The sequence below is a fragment of the Pipistrellus kuhlii genome, unplaced genomic scaffold (genome assembly GCF_014108245.1).
Source record: "Pipistrellus kuhlii isolate mPipKuh1 unplaced genomic scaffold, mPipKuh1.p scaffold_m20_p_7, whole genome shotgun sequence".
Taxonomy (NCBI): Eukaryota; Metazoa; Chordata; class Mammalia; order Chiroptera; family Vespertilionidae; genus Pipistrellus; species Pipistrellus kuhlii.
Window position 1 is genome coordinate 22,858,653 of NW_023425573.1, and position 19,578 is coordinate 22,878,230.

General features: G+C 41.6%; 1 protein-coding gene across 11 annotated transcripts in view; it reads left to right on the forward strand.

Annotated features, from left to right (window-relative positions):
* The first annotated feature begins 6,965 nt into the window (after positions 1-6,965).
* The window catches only part of AGFG1 (ArfGAP with FG repeats 1), a 65,800-nt gene continuing 53,187 nt past the window's right edge, over positions 6,966-19,578 (forward strand). For 4 of the 11 annotated variants that reach the window (XM_036420982.2, XM_036420983.2, XM_036420984.2 and 1 more), the window contains exons 1-2: positions 6,967-7,436; positions 18,279-18,372. In XM_036420982.2, the coding sequence (XP_036276875.1) occupies positions 7,270-7,436; positions 18,279-18,372 (261 nt within the window). In that variant the 5' untranslated portion in view covers positions 6,967-7,269. Of the gene's footprint in view, positions 7,437-18,278; positions 18,373-19,578 lie in introns of all 11 variants that reach the window. The other 7 variants (XM_036420980.2, XM_036420981.2, XM_036420987.2 and 4 more) reach the window with 4 other exon arrangements.

The window sequence follows — 19,578 nt, forward strand, 5'->3', positions numbered from 1 at the left end:
AAACCACGCCGGTGTTTCCAGGAAGCACATGCCAACCGCCCGTGCTCTGCAGGGGGGTTTTCCCCCTTCCTCTTCTCTCTCACTGCTTCTGACCAATTAAATTGCAAGGCAGGAAGCAATGTTAAAAATAATCAAACCACAGCCACGGGCAGGTGCTATCAGAAGAAGAAAGGGGGAAAGCTCCAGTTGAGTATGGTTCCACCAAGCTTCCTACGCCAGGCCCTGCGGTGACTCAGTCTGTGAGGTCTGCGGGGCCTGGGGGAGTTCACCGGCCGGCCAGCGCTCCTTTCCCTGTGCCTTGCTTTAATGGGCTGTAAAAATTAGCATTGGCTCCTCTGGAAAAAGTCACGCCATGCGGAGAGAAGAATGTTAATAAAAAAGAGGCTCAACCCACAGCCCTCTTTTTCCTGCATTGGAAAGGCTCACTCACCGCTGTCAGCTCAGTCCCCTCTTTAATTAAAATCAGCTTCCAGCATGGGGGGTTTGGGGGCGGGTGAAGAGGAAGGTGCAGAGGGGAAAGCAAGACCTGAACACCCCAAGAATGGAGAATTGGGATTCCCCAACAACCCAGACACACTTGCTTGAAACTGGGCGCCCAGAGAGGATGGAGGGATTCTGAGAGGCTCTGTGCTCCAAGGTTTGCTCAGGCAGAGCCTGCAGAGTTGTGGGAGGCCTACAGAGTAAGGGGGCTCACCTCAGAGAAGGCGCCTGGCCACTTTAATTCTGTCAAGGTTCCCAGAATATCAAAACATAAAAAGGTGTCCGAACAGGGCCATGTATAATGTACTTAGCAAATTAGCCCTTTTCATACACAAGCAAACCAAGAAAAAGGCAAGTGTGCGAACCCAGGACTTATTAAAAGCGTGACTTCCTAGAGCCCTGCAGGTGGCAAGGATGGACGTGGGACACGCACGCGTGTGTGGCAACATCTTTCTGTTTTGTCGGAGGATACAGTCGGGAAGTCAGAGGTACTGTCTGAAGTCTACATGTGAGTCCTCCGCTCGGGTACTCGGAGCTAGGAGGCACCGCTGGCCATCCTCTGCTGTTTGCTCCTGCTCGCCCTGCTTTGCTCTGGAGCAGACAGCGGGGTGCGAAGGGTGGGGTGGCTTAGGATGAGTTGGCAGCTGGAAGGCTGGCTCCAGGGGGCCTCACCAAACACCAGGGTTTGTTCGGGACATTTTCTCCGAGTCGCCCTGGTGATAAGACTGGCGGGAGCCGCTAAGCAAGCCAGGTTTTAGAATCTTACCCCCAGAGGTTTGATTTCAGAATGTGCAAGTTCCTTCGCACAAGCATTGTAGCTTTGGCAGAACTGGAGTCATCCTGGGAACCAAAGCACCAGAGACAATGGTAAACAAAATGCTGAGCCTGCTGCATAAGACTGAGGGAAGCTTTATGCTCTGGCTCCCCACTGCTGCCGTTATTTATTCACTCAGCCAGTATGTATTGAGCCCCTTTAAGGACCAGACCCCACGCTAAGGGATGGAGAAATAATGGTGAGCAAACACAGGCCTGGTCCCCTCCCAGGTGGAGCCTGCAGTGCAGTTGTGGGGCTAGGAACCCCAACTGAAATCCACACAGCGGTGTCACTAGCCATGCAGTAAGTGCCTGACAGGAGAGGTGCAAGGTACTAGGAGCGCATGTTTATGGGGTCTGACTTGGTTAGGCAGGACAGGGAAGCATCTCTGAAAAATAGATATTGAACTGGACCTGAGGGATGAGATGGTAAAGAGGGAAGGCAGAGGAAGCAACAATGGTATGTGTAAAGGTCCTGAGGTGAAAGAAAAGAGAATAAAACAAACTGGTAAGGGATGGAGCAGAGTGGGGGAGATATAGGTAGTACCCAGGAGACCTGGGGCACAGTGGGGTGGGGCAGGGGCAGGGGAAAGGGCAGGGGCAGGGCGACCTCGCAGGTAGGCAAGAACCAGGCCCCTTGTGCTGGGCATCTGGGTCTCAATGGTTCTGTCTTTTCTCTTTTCTTTTCTTTTTTTTCACTTCCCCTTCTTTCCTTCCTTCCTTTTTATTGACTTTAGAGAAAGTTGAAAGGAAAGGGAAAGAGAAAGAAACAGACTGGCTGCCTCCTGCATGCCTGGCACTGGGGATTGAGCCTGCAACCCTGGCAGGTGCCCTGACCTGGAATTAAACCTGTAACCTCTAGGTGCACTGGATGACGCCCAACCAACTGAGCTAGATTTTTTTTAAGAGCAATTAGAAGTCACTGAGATGCAGGGGGAGGAGACTGGGGATGCAGGAATCACATTTGCATTTTGAAAGGTCACTCTGGCTGCAGTGTGAACATCTTAGAAAGTAATTTCTGCTTTGCAAATCCAATAAGCAGGCTTACTATTCAGTTACAGGAAACAGAAGCTGGAGCCTTACAGCCAGATCTGAGTTTGAATCCCAGGTACATTTCCACCATGGCCTTGGGCAAGCCAGCTTTTTAGAGCCCAGTTAGCTCAAATATAAAATGGGATGATAATACCTCCTTCTGTCTCGTTGTGAGGGTGAGGTAATTAAAGTTAATAAGTAATCTTGCTTGACTTTGATATTATACGGCATGAAACAACCAAAATTCAGTCATATGGCCTTTCAACTCTGCTTGACTTCACTTGAACTTCACCTTAGAAATACCTTCTCCCACTTCTTTGAAATAAGAACAACACAATAATAAAGCAACTGCTTGTACAAGGTGCTGCAGTCATGCCTCCTGGCTTGGGCATTTATCAGATGACAAGACCATGGAGAAGTGAACAAGCCAAAAACATACAAATGACAAGTGAGCTTTGTAAGTATAAAAACAAAGAAGTAAGCCATTGGCTGTTTGATAAGTGGATGTGTTGGTGATGAATAAGTGACTGCCAGTATCTTATATTTAGCCAGAGTGGGGCTGGTGGTTCAGTCTAGAATTGGACATTTCTCATTTCCTAAATAGCCCAGGGCCCTGCTATAGTGACATTCCAGTTGATGGTAAGTCAAGAGTGTTGCCCAAAAGACTCAAGAGTCAACCTTAAGAGGCTCTTGTTGGCCAGTGATAAGACAATGTGAGCACAAAGGATATGAAACACATCAAATGGGTTGAAATTCTTGAGTTTATAATGACACTGAAAAAAAAAATGGTAATCACTATTGCAAGGTGATACGAAACCAATATGAAACCTGTATTCTAATCCTACTTTCCCATTAACCAGCTGAGTGACCTGGAAACTTCCCTCTCTGGTTCTGAGGGGCAGACAGGGTTTCTAACATCCTGCAGGCTGTGGATTCTTACAATGATTAAGAGATTTGGGTCCTGCAGCCTGACTGTCTGGGTTGGAATCTTAGTTATCCCATATGTATCCTTGGGATATACATTGAGTGGCCAGATTATTATGATCTCTGAACACATAATAATCTGGCCACTCAGTCTGTGTTTCTATGTGTCTGTGTGTGTGTATATATATATTAGCTGTCCCCAGCCACACATTGCTGTGGCTCAGTCTGATTAAATGGAAAAGAAAGAAAAGAGGTCCCGGGTTCGATTCCGGTCAAGGGCATGTACCTTGGTTGCGGGCATATCCCCAGTAGGGGGTGTGCAAGAGGCAACTGATCGATGACTCTCTCTCATCGATGTTTCTAACTCTCTATCCCTCTCTCTTCCTCTCTGTACAAAATCAATAAAATATATTTTTTTTAAAAAAAAAAGAGAAAGAAAAGAGAAAGTGCATGTTTCTAATATGTTTACTTTCACAATGCTTGTAAGTATACAGTATTTTTTGTTGTTTCATTGTCTGTGCAGATACAGAGATTGTCTGGTTTGCCGACACTAGAACACTTAACACGTGTAATTGTCCTTGTGAGGCCGCACAATTCTAAAGATTGGCCCTGAGCTTTGTTGATGGTGATTGCAAACGCCAATCGAATGGGGAATTGCAATCTCTTAAATTGAAATGGCATATCTGTTGGAATCATAAGAATGCAAGGAATGAGGACATCTTCACCTTTGAAAGGTCCTGTAAAGATTGTTGCTTCTATGACGTTGCTCATTAATTTTTGTACTGCAAGCCACGTGCCGTTGCAAAGCATTGGCTGGTTGATATTTCGCAACATGATAATTGGCACGCTGATTTTCAGTTGCAGTACGTGCGGTGGCATCCCTGGCAGATCGAGTGAATTCAAAAATTCTGTTGGATAATTAACTGCTTCATCTGCTTCCACAACAGTGTCGATGGACTTGTATGCGACTGCCTTGCTTTGAATGTTAGACTGAATAATATTGTTAAGTTCATAGACATCTTTGTTCTTGGCTGCAAGAATAGCTCATTCACTCAGCCAATCATGATTCGTTTGAATATTGGGAAATACTGTTTCAACCAATTCTTCTTTTGACGTCACTAAATTGCAGAAGTTATGAGGCAATGAAATTTGTCCTGAGGTCAGATCAACCGACACCTTTCTGTTCCCAATTTCCCGCAATCCATGTGAGAATATCTCAGCTGATCAATTGTTTTGCAGCTGGACACGCATATTTGTAGTTAATTTTAACATCTTTATGTGTTACCACAAAGTGGAATATTTCAGGCAAGCATTTATTTTGTCCGCTGGTGTGGATCGAGGAATTACAGGTAATGTTTGCCTGAAATCTCCTGCAAGCAATATTAATGCATTCCCAAAGGGTCTGATGTTTCCACAAAAATCTTGCTCTGATCGATTAAGAGCCTCGAGCGTTTTTTTTCGTGCGCCATTGTGCATTCATCCCAAACGATAAGTTTGCATTTCTTCAATACCTTTGCTTTGCCAGATGCTTTGGAAATGTTGCACGTGGGAGTTTCAATGCATTGCATGTTCAATGGCAATTTCAAAGTAGAATGAGTTCTTCCACCTGGTAGCAATGTTACAGCTATTCTGGACAACACAAGAGCTAAGGCTATGTCATTTTGGGATTGAATTGCTGCCAGAATCAATCTAATTAGGAACGTTTTACCAGTTCCTCTTGGCTCATCTAAGAAGACGATTTCTCCAACCCCACTACTGACAGTTTGCTTTACTTGATCATAAATGCCTTTTTGCTCAAGTGTTAGCTTAGGAATATTTGATTGCACACACGACAAAAGATCACCCATGTTGTAATTTTGTTCATGACACAATTCTACATCTAGCAAAGCAGCAGCAGATCGATTCAGTGATGGCATTCTCAATTGATTTGAGAACTTTGTTTGCGATTTCTAAGCACAAACTTCAATCATTATCAACATTGAAATGGAGTTGTAAAGTTGGAAATTTGGGAATCGTAAATGGATTGTAAATCAGAAACATTGAAATGGAATCGTAAAATATTTAGTACAGCATGTGTTGCTTTTACACCCAACAGATGGCGCCGTTTTTCAAAAAAGCATGTTTTTACCTGTCACAGGTGTGACATCTATATAATAGTAGGTATAAAGTATATAAAAACACGTGTGTGTTTGAATGCAATGTTGTCTCAAAATTTCAAAGCAATCAGTGAAGAACTTTCTGAGATTTAAGATTTTGAACAAATGAACATTTACTACATTTTTATTTATATAACGTAGAGACCCAGAGACCCGGTGCATGAATTCATGCATGGGTGTTGTCTGGCCAGCCTGGTCAGAGGGAAGGGACAATGGGCGGTTGGCTGGCCTGCCTGCTGGTCGAATTCCTGGTCGAGGAGATAATTTGCATATTAGCCTTTTATTATTTAGGAGGATATACACTGAGTGGCCAGATTATTATGCGTTCAGAGATCATAACAATCTGGCCACTCAGTGTATATCTGGATTTTGTAAAACGTAACAAATGCTTACTTTAAAGGGTTCCTGTACTGGATGCAATCTGTAAACATTGAACACATAGCCTCGGGCTCAGTGTGGGTGAGCTGTTTGGAGCCTAAAGGTAGATTTCCAGATAACACATAGTACAAATAAGAAGCAGGGTTTCAAATAGCTAAAAGTGTGAAGAAAACACCTCACAGCAAATTTATGGAGAGTAACTTTCCAGGAAGGTGGGCTGCAACCTTAAATTGGTTGACTGGGCTGAGGGTAGTTGCCTGCCTTGGAGGCAGGTGTGATGCAACCTTCCAAGTGATTCTCAGCTGATTCCATCTCCCTCTCCCACGGTTCCCTATTTGGCAATGTCCTGGGGTTTTGGGTTGCCACAACTGTGGGAGAGGTCCTTCAGGCATCTGGTGGGTAAAGGACAGAGCTGCTGCTCAGTATCCTACAATGCATAGACCTCCCACACATCAAAAATGACCGAGCTCAAATGTCAATAGTGGCAAGTTTAGAAACCCTGATATAGAGAGAACAGCAAGGGTAGCAAAGGTAAGGGTTCTGAGCCAGAAGGGAGTTTGCTGAGGTTAGGGTGCAGATGGAAATCCAGTGTAGATGAGTTAACCAGGAGGAAGTGATGGAGGTTGGGCTAGAATGCTTTTTAGGGCACAGTGTGGACCCTGGAATTATCTCCAAAGCAGTGAGCAGCTTTTGAAGAGTTTTAAGTAGGGGAGGAAGGTAACCCATGTAATGCGCAATGTATATCTAAGAACTTAAATACATATACATACATACATACATATATATACATACATACACACACACACACACACACACACACATATATATATAATTGATTTCAGAGAGGAAAAGAGAAGGAAAAACATCAATGATTAGAATCATTGGTTGGCTGTATCCTGCACGCCCCCTACTGGGGATCGAGCCCACAACCCCGGCATGTATCCTTGACCGGAATCGAACCCAGAATCCTTCAAGTCTGCAGGCGGATGCTCTATCCACTGAGCCGGACCGGCTAAGGCAAATAACTGAGTATTATCATCATCCCTTGTGTATGCTCCCTGCTTGGCCCCAGCCAGAATCCGGGTCTCAGCGTGGCCGCAGTGACTCCTCCTGGCCAGCAGGGGGCGCCAGCCGCACTTGGCGTCCGGCCGCTCGGGGCGGGCCTCCTCTTGCCGTCCCCCTCTCTCTCGTCTTCTCCCTTCTGGAGAAGTCGGGAAGGTGGCAGCGGCGGCGGCGGCGGCGGCGGTTGTCCCGGCCGGGCCGGTTGGTGTGGCCGCTCAGTCCGCGCTCCTCAGCGCCCGCGCCGCGCCCAGCCCCGTGGACTCGGGCGGCGGCGGCGGCGGCGGCGGCGGCGGGCGGCCCGGAGCGCGGCGCGCGCTGCCGGAGGGCGGCGGCCGCGGCCAGGGCGGCCCGTGGGAGCGCGGGGCCCCGGCGCAGCGCCGCGCGGCTCCCGGCCCTGCCGGCCTGCTCCCCGGGCGCCGCGGCCATGGCGGCCAGCGCCAAGCGGAAGCAGGAGGAGAAGCACCTGAAGATGCTGCGGGACATGACCGGCCTCCCGCACAACCGAAAGTGCTTCGACTGCGACCAGCGCGGCCCCACCTACGTGAACATGACGGTGGGCTCCTTCGTCTGTACCTCCTGCTCCGGCAGCCTGTGAGTGGGGCGGCGGCGGCGGCGGCGGCGTGGGGAGGCCCGCCGGGCCGGGGCTGGGGCTCCGGGCGGCGGGGCGGCCGTTGGGGCGCGGGCGGGCGGGCGGCCGCTGGGATGCGCTCGGTCCCGGCTCCGGGCCGGGAGGAGCTTTCGCTTTCGCCGGGCGGAGGTCCAGGCTGGTGCAGCCTCCGGGCTTGGGGGTGGGCGGGCTGCGGGGCGGAGGTCGGGGCGCCCGGGGCGAGCGTGTCCGGGGCCCGGCTCCTGGGGGCGCTGGCCGGGCCGCGGCGGGGGAAGGCCGGGGCGAGGGGCCGGGGGCGGGCGTGCTGGACCCGAGTGCCCCGCCCCTCGGCGGCCGGCCCGGCGAGGCACCTGCAGGGCCGCCCGAGCGGGTTGTGGGGAGCCGGGGTGGGAGCGGCAGGCCGGGGGGACCCCCTTCCCCCCGCGGGTCCAAAGCCCCCGAGTCCCTGGGAGAAGGCTGGCACTTAGATAGGAATAGTCACAAGATTCAAACGTCCCGATGGCACGGGCGCGGGTCCCGAGGGGAAAGTTGGGGAGGCTTATTTCGGGCGAGGGAGGAGAGACTCGCAGCCGATGCAGGGTGGAAGGGCTTGGCTGGAGCGTCAGGGTCCAAAGAGCGTCCCGGGCAGTTTGGGGAAAGTTTCGATGGGAAGAAGCCATGGCCCCGAGCTGTGTCCTTCCAGACCCGGTTGTGGGGTCCGCGCGGCTTCCCTGCCAAGGCCCGAGAGTCCCGGCCGGGACCGGGACCGGGACCGGGACCAGACCGGGACCGGGGAGGCGGAGAGGGACATTGTGGCAGAAACGCGGAGGCCACCGTTTGGACTTACTGGGGGCGGGTGGCATTGGTTTATCTCTGCTTCAGTAAGCTTTATTTTGGTAAGATTCTTTGTAGCTGGGAAATTCCTTTTTGGAAAAGTGTGCAGATGGTTTGGGAACTGATCAGTTGCTTTTATGCAGCGATTACGTATAGATTCAAAGTTAAGTTAATGGACGGAGTAGGGCTTACTAAATGCTAAGAGCTTTATTGTCCCAAAACACCTCGTTTTTTTCATTTGTACTGTCCTTCCAAGTAATTTGATTACTCCCCTCTCTCCAACTTAAACACACATCCACCCACACACACACAACCTTTGTAATATTAATACCGAGACAAAGTACATGGCATATGAGAAAACATTTGGAAAATGCAGGACATGTCCTGTAGTGTACGACTTACTTTTTTTTTTTAAGTTGGGCACCAAGAGGCATTATTAGTCTTCCAAGACTGTTATTTCTTCAACCAACATTTACTGATGCCTTCCTAGGCTCTGTGTGAAGGGGTGTCTTATAAATATAACAAAATTCTTGTTCTTTTGGTGCTTACATTCTAGTGGGGGAAATGGTAATTAGATGAGAAAAATGTCAGGGGTTAGTATGCACTAAAATAGTATGATAGGAGAGACCTCCTCTGAGAGTTACTTTCAGGTTGTAGTCAGGGGAGCCCTGAGAATTTGACAAGTAGTGATATTACTGAGTTACCCCAGCATGGGAGAGCTAGAGTGGTATCTGAGATTGTCTGGTTCATGATTGTCACTTGCAGATAGTTAAGTGACTTATGTTGGGCAACTTTGGTTCTAAAAATGAAGTCAGTAGTCCAGTTTTTTAAGTGTATTTGACATTTATTATGTGCATAAGTATGTCTTTTACTAAACACAAGGTCCCTTGATATATATTTTATAGGAAAGATTTTTAAAAATATATATATTTTATTGATTTTTTACAAAGAGGAAGGGAGAGAGATAGAGAGCTAGAAACATCGATGAGAGAGAAACATCGACCAGCTGCCTCTTGCATACCCCCCACCAGGGATGTGCCCGCAACCAACGTACATGCCCCTTTCAGTCCGCAGACCGATGCTCTACCACTGAGCCAAACCAGTTTTGGCAGGTCCCTTGATAATATTTTAAGTATTTGGTTTGAAAAATATATGTATTTACTCTTCTGGATTTTGACATTTCTTTGTAGCCCTTTATAAGTATAGTGGGGAACATTTAATTTATTGCAGCGAATGCATAAAATCAAGAAGTATTTACAAATTTCTTTCTAGATTCCATGTCTCAAAAGCATTCTATATAAAAGTATACATCAGTGTAATGACAATTGCTTATTTTATTTTTATTATTTTTTTAATATCTTTTATTGATTTTTTACAGAGAGGAAAGGAGAGGGACAGAGAGTTAGAAATATCGATGAGAGAGAATCATCGATCAGCTGCCTCTTGCACACCCCCTACTGGGGATGTGCCGGCAACCCAGGTACATGCCCTTGACCGTAATCGAACCCAGGACCCTTCAATCTGCAGACGGATGCTCTATCCACTGAGCCAAACCGGTTTTGGCACAACTGCTTATTTTAGTGGGGTTTAATCTATAATAGATAGTGCTTCAGATCTGTGTTTAGTGTTAATTCCACAACCTATTTATTGGACACTTGGCCTGTGTCAGACATCGTGGGAGGCATTGGTGTTAGGTGGATCCTCTAATCCTTAAGGGGCTTGCATTCTAAGTACAGTATATACGTTTAGTTATAATACAATATAACATTTCCTTTCTTTGAATGAGCTACTCATGAAATATGTAAGTGATAGAGAAAATTTCATAGAGGACTTGATGCTTGAGCAAAAACCTCCAAATCCAAGATCCATTTGGCAGGTAGGTCCATGGAGTTGATAGAACAGGTATTGATGAGCTATATAAACCTGGTTTTGAATCCTAGCTCCACCACTAGCTATGTGGTATAGAGAGTGCCACTCAGTCTCTTTGAACTTGAGTTTCCTCCTCTATGAAATAGTTTGCCCTGTAGGTTTTGGATGTAGATTAAGTTTCAACATTTGAGATAATGTGTCTAACATTTCATACAATGTCTAGTTCATGATAGATGCTCACTAAATGAGAGGCATTGTTAACAAGATGGAGAGGAAATTTCTCAGGTAGGAAACAATATATAGGAAAGACATCAAAATGAAAATAACTTTATAAAAATCAGTTTTGACTTTTTAGATATAACTCAGATTGGTTTAAAAATATGAAGGGGATTATTGTTTGGTTTTAAGTAAGACTTTATCTAATGACTTAATGAGGTTGCCTAGATTTCCCTCGTCCAAAGATGGCTGCCTTGAGCTCCTGAAGCTGCATACTGTCCTTCTGGTCCGGACATTCTGCAGTTCACTCCTGGTTAGCTTAACAAGTGCCTTTATTGGACACCTGTTCTAAGCTGACTTCATTGGAACTACTACGAGGATCCCCAAATAGAATTCCCAAGTCAGAAATCTGGTATTCTTGGGAAGGAGGGAATGGATGCTGGATCAAATGTCTACTGCAGAAATATTGAAGGGACAGTAAGTTTCTGAGGATTTTTTTTCCTTTCAAAATCAATAATGCAGGAAAATAATTTAAGGGTAACATAACTATTGAATTTAATAATAATTAAATATTTATTATTTAGATGACTAGGCATAATTGAAAGAATGTGAATTTTGAAGTCAGATTTCTTACACCTCTGCTAGCTTTATGACTTAGGGCAAGTATTAACCAGGCCATAATATCTGTAAATTGGCCTGGAGCCATCTCTCAGTCTCAGTTTCTTCATTTGTGGTAACAAGGTGATAGAAAGTTGCTATGAGGATGAAATGGTACAATTCTTAAAATATTCATTGAACACATACTAAATGTGAGGGCACAGCTTAAATAGTAGATATAAAAAGGGGTGGGCAAAAGACAGATACTATATGGGAAATCCTATAAAATAAAAGGCTAATAATAGGCTAATATACAAGTTGACCTAACAGTGGAAGGACCGGTCGCTATGATACACACTGACAACCAGGGGGAAGACACTCAATGCAGGGTTGGGGAGCCTGCTCAGCCAGAAGCTGGGCTCATGACTGGCGAACACAGCAAGTGGTGGGAGCCCTTCCCACCTCCACGGCAGTCAGACTGGGCTGAGGGATGTCCACCAGGCCTTTAGTAGTACAATTAGCCTATCTAATAAAAGAGTAACATGCAAATTAACCATCACCCCACCACGCCCACCAGCCAGACCCACAAGCCAATCAGGAGTGTGTATGCAAATTAACCCAACCATGATGGATACGGCCAAGGAGAGAGCAGGAGGGAGGCTTGGGTTTCTCCGGCTATGGAGGAAGCCAAGCTTTCCACACACCCTGGCCGGGCCAGGCTTCTGCTTAAGTCTACAAAGTTGCAATTATTGAAGATAAGTAAATCCCAACAAAAATAGCGGCAACCACGGAGCTATAGAGAGCAGGAGGCTAGGGTTGCCCCTGGCAATGGAGGAAGCCACGCTACTGCAGCCCTGACCGGACTAGACCTCTACTCCAAGCTACAAAGTTTGAATTATAGAAGATAAATAAATCCCAACAGAAACACTTCTATTACAACCAATAATAAAACATTACCTTCCTATTAAATACTTAATTTTAGCCCAAATTGTTTGTTTTGTGTAGACTAACATTAGTATAATCAGTGAATAATGTAAGAATTGTTCTGTCCTTAAAAAATGATTCATAGCCCTGGCAGGTGTTGTTCAATGGTTAGAGTGTCAGCCTGTGAACTAGAGGGTCTCGAGTTCAATTCCCAGTCAAGGGCACTACCTGGGCTGTGGGTTCACTCCCTAGCTTTGGTCAGGAGCATGCAGGAGGCAATCAATTGATGGCTCTCTCTCACATGGAAGTTTCTTCCTCCCTTCCACTTTCTGTTGAGAAAAATATCCTAGAGCGAGCATTAACAACAACAAAATTATTCATTAATCTTTCAGAACGTGTTTAAATAAAATAAATAACATTTGAGAAATATATAGTTTGTTTTGTTTCTCTTAATACCAACTATTTTATTTGGACAGTACATTTAATCTTGGAATTTTACTGGTGAATAAATGTAGCTGGTTATTAATTTTGTGTGCATTTTGTTTTATGGTGAATCTTGCAAGAATATTATCTTTTTAAAATAATGTTGAACAGATGAAGAGAGGCATTTTACTTATTTTTATATAGTTGCTTAGAGGCCTGATGCATGAAAATTGTCCAAGAGTAGGCCTTTCTTCCCCAGGCTGCCGGCACCAGTTTCCCCGACACTCAGGACCCAGGCTGGCTTTCCTTGGGCTTCCCACAGGCACCGGGTACCCGGGCTGGTTCCCCTTAGGCCTCCCGAAGGCACCTGGGACTTGGGCTGGCTTCCCTCCTGCCTGGTTTTGTCAGTAAGGATGTTCCGTCTAATTAGCATATTACTCTCTTTTTTTTTATTTTTATAGATTATTGTTATAGATAGATTAGCATTAGATTACAATCAAATATCCTTTAGGAGCTCTGCTTATATATACTATTTAGTTCCTCATGAGGTCATAGTCGCCAGTGACATATCCTTAAATTCCTTTTTACTTAAAAAAAGTTTTTATTGATTTTAGAGTGGGGGAGAGAGAAACATGTATTGGCTGCATCCATCACATCTACTGATGATCTAGTCGCAACCCAGACATGTGCCCTGTCCAGTTATTGAACCCAGTGACCTCTCAGTTCATGGAACGATGCTCCACCAACCGAGCCACTCCTGCTGGTCCCCTTTTCACTTTTTTTTTTTTTTTTTTAGCACTATAACGTGGTTACATACTACTTTGACAATGTAGTGCAATTTAAGTTTACTGTACTATCATAGTAAGTGGGAAAACTATTTGATACATTTTCAGTTGCTAAATTTTGTAGGCTCTATGATGGGGAAGTAGGAAAATCAGTACAACTAATATGAGAAGATATGAAAATTCTTCCTCATTTCTCTCTTTAAATCTTTATCTCTTATTCAATAAATCTTGGTGGCTCTAATTTGGAACACTAACTTAGAACAGTTGTGTTCAGTAGGTATGTATTTCTACAAGAGTGCTAATATATAGTGAAGAAACTTGATATTTTGGGGAAATGTAAAATGTCACTCAAGTTTTCTAGGAATGCCTTTTTTTTTTTTTTTTTTTTTTATCAGTTAAAGAGAACACCCTATAAGTATATGTTAAATTTAATATTGACAAGAACTGTTTATTTTTCATTCTTTTTTGTTTAATTTTTAATTCAATTTTTATTTCTATCAAAAGAATACATTTATTTAATTTAAAATTAGGAAGGCTTATAATGAATAACAATAGACATCTATTACCTTCTTCCATTTCTTAATTACTACAGAAAGTGATGTTAGACTGTTGTCTGTTTCTATTTTTGACCCTCCAAACCCCCCAACCTTTGTCTGATTCATTTGGTAATCTTTCAAGGGTTCTGTGGTGGGAATCAACTTCTAGCTGGCTTCTCTCACCTCTGCAGGAGCTTCCATTTTTAGTTTACTCTGTAGTCAGTTACTGCTGGTATACTAACATTTTATCTTCCAAATTTTGTTATTCAAGAGCAATAGTGTGCTTTGGGGCTCCTCCCATGTTCTCTTTCCCAATGTCTCTTTCTCGGTTAACGCTTTTTGTGCCTTTGTTGTTATTTCAGAGGGGTTTAGAGAGATAGTAAAGACATTCTTGAGTTTTGTCTACTCTTTACTGGAATATCTTAATTAAGTTGTTACTTGAGTATTATTTTCTAGATGCTTGCTAAAGTTTTAAAAGTACGTTACAGTGTAATATTTGTGATTTTCTGAAAACAATAACAACTGTGTTTTACGCTGTGTGTGTGTGTGTGTGTGTGTGTGTGTGTGTGTTTATGTATTTTCAGTGTTTTAAAGTTGGGTTCTGGATGATATTAAATAACTACCCTGTTTCCCCAAAAATAAGACAGTGTCTTAAATTAATTTTTTCTCCCAAAGTTGTGCTAGGTCTTATTTTAAGGGGATGTCTTATCTTTCCATGCACTAGGTCTTATTTTCGGAGGATATCTTATTTTCGGGGAAACACGGTAGTATTGGAATAGATTTAAATGTCAAGTTAACTTTATTACCCTATGCCAACAATAGCAACCCCATAAATTTCCATAGTCTATTGGCAGTATTTTACCAGCTTCTCCCTCAGCAGGGGAAAAACAATAACTAACTAAATAAGCTTTCTTACTTATTGATACAGCACACATTGTTATTTGAGATGAACAAATGGGTATTAGCAAGATTGTTTGAAGCATAGTTAAGAGCAGCATACTGATGGACATATGGAATGAGTCACACCATCTGGTTGCAGTGATACCTGGGTGGTGGTCATTTAAACTCCCAACTCTTGGGGATCTGCATATGACTTAATTATACTGTAAAAACATATTGGAACCCGCCAGTAGGTGAGTTTGGAAGGTCTTGAAACCAATTAACTGGCAAGTATCTTTCAAAATATCAATACTGCTGTTATTAAATGAGTCATTATTTAAATTAAACTGGAGACTTAAAATGTGTTTTTTTAGGATTCAGAATGGGTGTTACCTCAATAGTGGCACTGTAAAAATGATGTGGTATACTTGCTCAACACTTACTCAGTGGTCATGACTAATGTCATTACAGTAAAATGTTTTAAAAGCACTGAATTCACATGATAGCTAGACAAGGTTAGAGAAAAAGGAAAGTAGCATTAGCTTCCAGGAATACACCTTAAAAATAATTAGATAAATAAAAATTAATTTTTGATCAGTTAAAGATTTTGTTCATTAATGATATCTTGTAGGTGGAGATGTTCTGTTAATGAGAAAAAAATATTTTAGTTACTCTAAAAATTTTGGTCACTATAGATACTAATATGGAATTAGGACTACAGTGTTTTATTTTTTAAGTTACCATACAGTAAAGTTAACTTTTTTGTTGTTTTTTAGTTCTATGAGTTTTAACAAATGGGTATAGGTTTATGTAACTACTACCATGGTCAGAACATGGCAATGTTCCATCATCCCCCAAGGATTGTCTTAAATTTTGTCTTTCCTCTGTCCCTGGCAATTACTGATCTGTTCTCCAGCACTGTAGTTTTTCTTGCGGAGAATGTCATGCAAATGGAATCATCCAGTATATATAGCCTGTATGATTTCACATTGCCTTTTTCACTTAGCATAGTACCTTTAATTTTAAAGCTGACATTATTGCAGATGTCCCCCTCTCCCCTCTTTGTCTACTTGTACCTCCACCCACCCTCACCTCCCCCTCCCTTGGCCTTCACTACACTGTTGTCCCTGTCCATGGGATACGTATATATATTCTTTAGTGAATCCCTACACCTTCTTTATTCAGTCACAACCCCAACTAATAATCCCTCCCCCCTTCAGGCCTCAGCCATTCTGTTCCATGTATCCATACTCTGATTCCATTTTGTTTGCCAAGGTATTTTGTTCATTAGATTCCACATATTAATGAGATCCTATTTGTCATTCTCTAATAGTCTTATTTTGCTTAGCATAATACTCAATAGGTCCATAGTACCTTTAAGATTAATCCAGGTTAGTTATTAATGGATTCCAATAATTTTCATTTCTCCTTATTGCTGAGTAGTAGTCTATTGCTTGTGTATTTCCCATTTGAGGAACAATTGAGTTGTTTCCATTTTTTAATATATATGAATACACTGGTACAAATATTTATATACAGATTTTTGGGTGATCACAGATTTTTTTTAAACCTCCCCTGAGAATATATTTATTGATTTTTAGAGAAAGGAATGGGGGAGGGGGGGAAAGGGGAGAAACATCACTCTGACCAGGGATTGAACCTGCAATCTACGTATGTGCCCTGACTGTGAATCAGACCTGTAACCTTTTGCTGTAGGGGACACGCTCCAACCAGTGAGCAACCCAGCCAGAGCAGTAATGAATACCTTCTTTAAGCATAAATAGACCTTTGTGATATGGTAGGGACTCGAGATACATGAGTGAATAAGCTATATACATTGTACTGGTTTGATGCTATCACAGCTGTATAAATAACTTAAAAAGAATAAAAGATTTCCTCATCTGACATTTTTAGAAGTACATAGGGGTATTATTCTTTGCTCTAAGATTTCTCTCCAAAATATAAACCCTTATAACATTGTTTGACATATTTTCATTAAAAGGTCATTCATTTGCCTTCTCTTTTAAAAAAAGCTACTTTAAGGGGAGTGGAATGGCAAAGGGTTTACTGGAAAAAGGAAGGAGGAATTAGGGAACAAGGAAAGACAAGTGGCTACGTGAGGATGGAGGGAGTAGTGGGATTTGAGAGAACAATAATAAGTTCTTCCATTGTTTCCGAGCTAGGTAGGTGTAAATACATATCATAGATGAACAAGTGTCCCTAAAAATGGTGAATTTAGTTTAGTTCTCATGATGAGGATGAGGTGGAAAACAGTATCATGCTTTAAATGAAGAATAATTTTGTAAATTTTCACATGGAAATTTATCTTTAAAGCTTTAATTTATTATTGAAAATTGTAAAGATACTTCAAATTAATTCATATTGTAGTTGTTTCTTTATAGTTAAGGTTGAAAGTTTTACTAGGATGAAATTTGTGATCAGTTTCTTCTGCTATGCAATCTCCATTTCTGTTGTATGACTTATCAAGAGCTAGAAGGAAAATAATTTGTTTTAAAATTTAAACCAAATCTAACTCAACACAGAATTCTCTACTGAAATGTGGAGCAGATAAAAAGTGTAATAGAGTGTGCCATCTATATCTGAAAGTTAGAGGCAGAGAAAGAAGGAGCAGGATATGAAGGTTGAGGGGCTCTGTTACGTATGAATTCTCCTTGTTGTTTTGATTTAAAATAACTTTACATACCATATATAATTACTCAAAAGTGTTTCCAGAATATTTTTGGTCCATAATTTTACAGCATTGTTAAATTTCATGGACAATTTCAAGATGACTATTCTGTAAGAATATTGATAATCTGCTCTACAGTCTGGATTCCAAATGACCCTTTACCAGAGGACATGACTGCCAAAGTAATTTTATGAAACTTTGTATAAATTACTTTGTTAGTTTGCAGAGATTATTTGACCCTTATTCTTCTGGATGGATTAGCCACTTTGTGATATTTGGACAAAATGTAAATCTTATTCTCTCTGAGCACATTTCTGTTCACTTTTTTATGTGTGTGATAAAACATCAAGAAACTCAAGAAATATCTTATTAAGGCCGGCTGTACAGAAAAGATCAAGATTGTAAAAGATCTTAAAAATCATTTAATCATGTATCTACCTATTTTTTTTTTTTTGATTCCCTTCTTCAGGGCCCTACTGTTTTCTCTTGAACACTTACTGCCTCATTAGGTGATTAATAATGTCCCTTATTATCAAACCTCACTTGAATTGATGAAGAGATAGAACTTTATTCTTTTAGTTAATAACTTTGCTTCCTTAGGTTAGTTTAGTTTTCAAAATTAGCCTCACATTTAAAGATATAGCTATGTGATTAGAGTATTTGTGGAGCTCCATACATAACACATTATCATATTTTCTTTAAAAAATGAAAATATTTAAATAATCAATTACTCTTAAAATTCTTTACCATAGGGCTCTCCCACAAATACTATCTTCTCCCTTCATCAAAACACACTAAAGCACTGTTTGTTTGTGTTTCCTAGAAGTCATGTGTTTTAGGTACTTTGTGTTTCTAACTAGGTAGTCACTGAATTTATCTCTAAGTATATTATTTAGTGTGGGTCTAGCAAAACTTAGCTTGACATGTCTGTTGTGGAGATTAATAGTTTAAAATAATTTTTAAAGATAACTTTAGTTTATGAAATAAAACCATTGTTCCCAGTTTAAATGTGCTAGCTAAGTATGTTTTGCATTGATGTGTAATTTTAAAATTATAGTATATAATAGTAAATGTGTAAAATATTTTCTCTCTTAGGCGAGGGTTAAATCCACCACACAGGGTGAAATCTATCTCCATGACAACATTCACACAACAGGAAATTGAATTCCTACAAAAACATGGAAATGAAGTAAGTGTTTTTACAATTTCAACTTTTTTGTTGGCAGCCATTTTAATAAGATTTAATAAGTTGTTTAGAATGGTGAATTTCACTGTCAAAAAAAGTTATTTTTGTATTTTATATTTAGGATTTTAGTATATTCTCAATTTATTTAGAATTAATGTTTGCTATCTAAGTACTTTGCTTTAACCTGAGGTGAAATACATATATTTAAAATTCATTAGTGATGACTACAAAAGGCATTTTAGAAGATGTCTAGTATTGGAGTAACTGTTAGTCTTTGCTTTAAAAGATTAAAAAAAAAAGAACTTTATGGTGTTATCATAAACTTTTGTAAGCATTCTTCAACTTGAGGTTCCCTCCTTCCTATATACTACATTTTATGTGATGTTAAATGTTATATATATTGAGCTGGTGCTTAGAAGGGAGGAGGCTGGTAGTTCTGAGGGCACAGCATAGTGTCCTGGGAGACCAATAGTGTAAATATTTGTAGAGGAGTGTTGTCCTTCCACTCTGCTTTATTGGGCTTCCAGTAATTCCCTTCTGTTTGTTTGCTTTTTTGTTTCTAGTTCCATATTTTGCATTAGTAAAAGTTGGTGATGTAATATTTTTTTAAAACTACAATATTACAAAAAAATCACAAAGAAAGTGGGCATATTTTATAACCTGGAGTAAGGATGAGCCAGTCACCTAATTAATTAATAGCCATCACACTTTTATGGGCAACTCTTATATTTCCGATAAAGTAAAGAGTAGTTTTGTTGTGTTCTGGTTGTATTTTTTTGATACAAGAAAAGTTAAGTGTTAAGATTTTGTTAGTTTCAATTGTCTATTTCACTGTCAGAAGATGTATGCAAGCATTTTGTACTCTGTCTTCCAAACACTTGATGATAATATGTTAAAATTGCTTGTCTACTTGTGATACACATGTGTTTTTGGTTCTAAAATAGTGAAGAAGTGTAAATTCAAGATTATATGAAATATTTTTAAATACATGGATTTGTAGAAGTGAGCACTTTTCAGTCTCCAAATTTTACTGATAACATATTTTGAGTAATCAAGTTCCAGGTTAACATATTTTGAGTAATCAAGTTCCAGGTACATTATAGGAAAATCTAAAGCTAGAAGAAAGTACAGAAAGTTTGTAATGACAGTTTAGTATAGAATAATATATTTACAGGTTAAAATACAATTTGGACTATTTGTACAAATTTT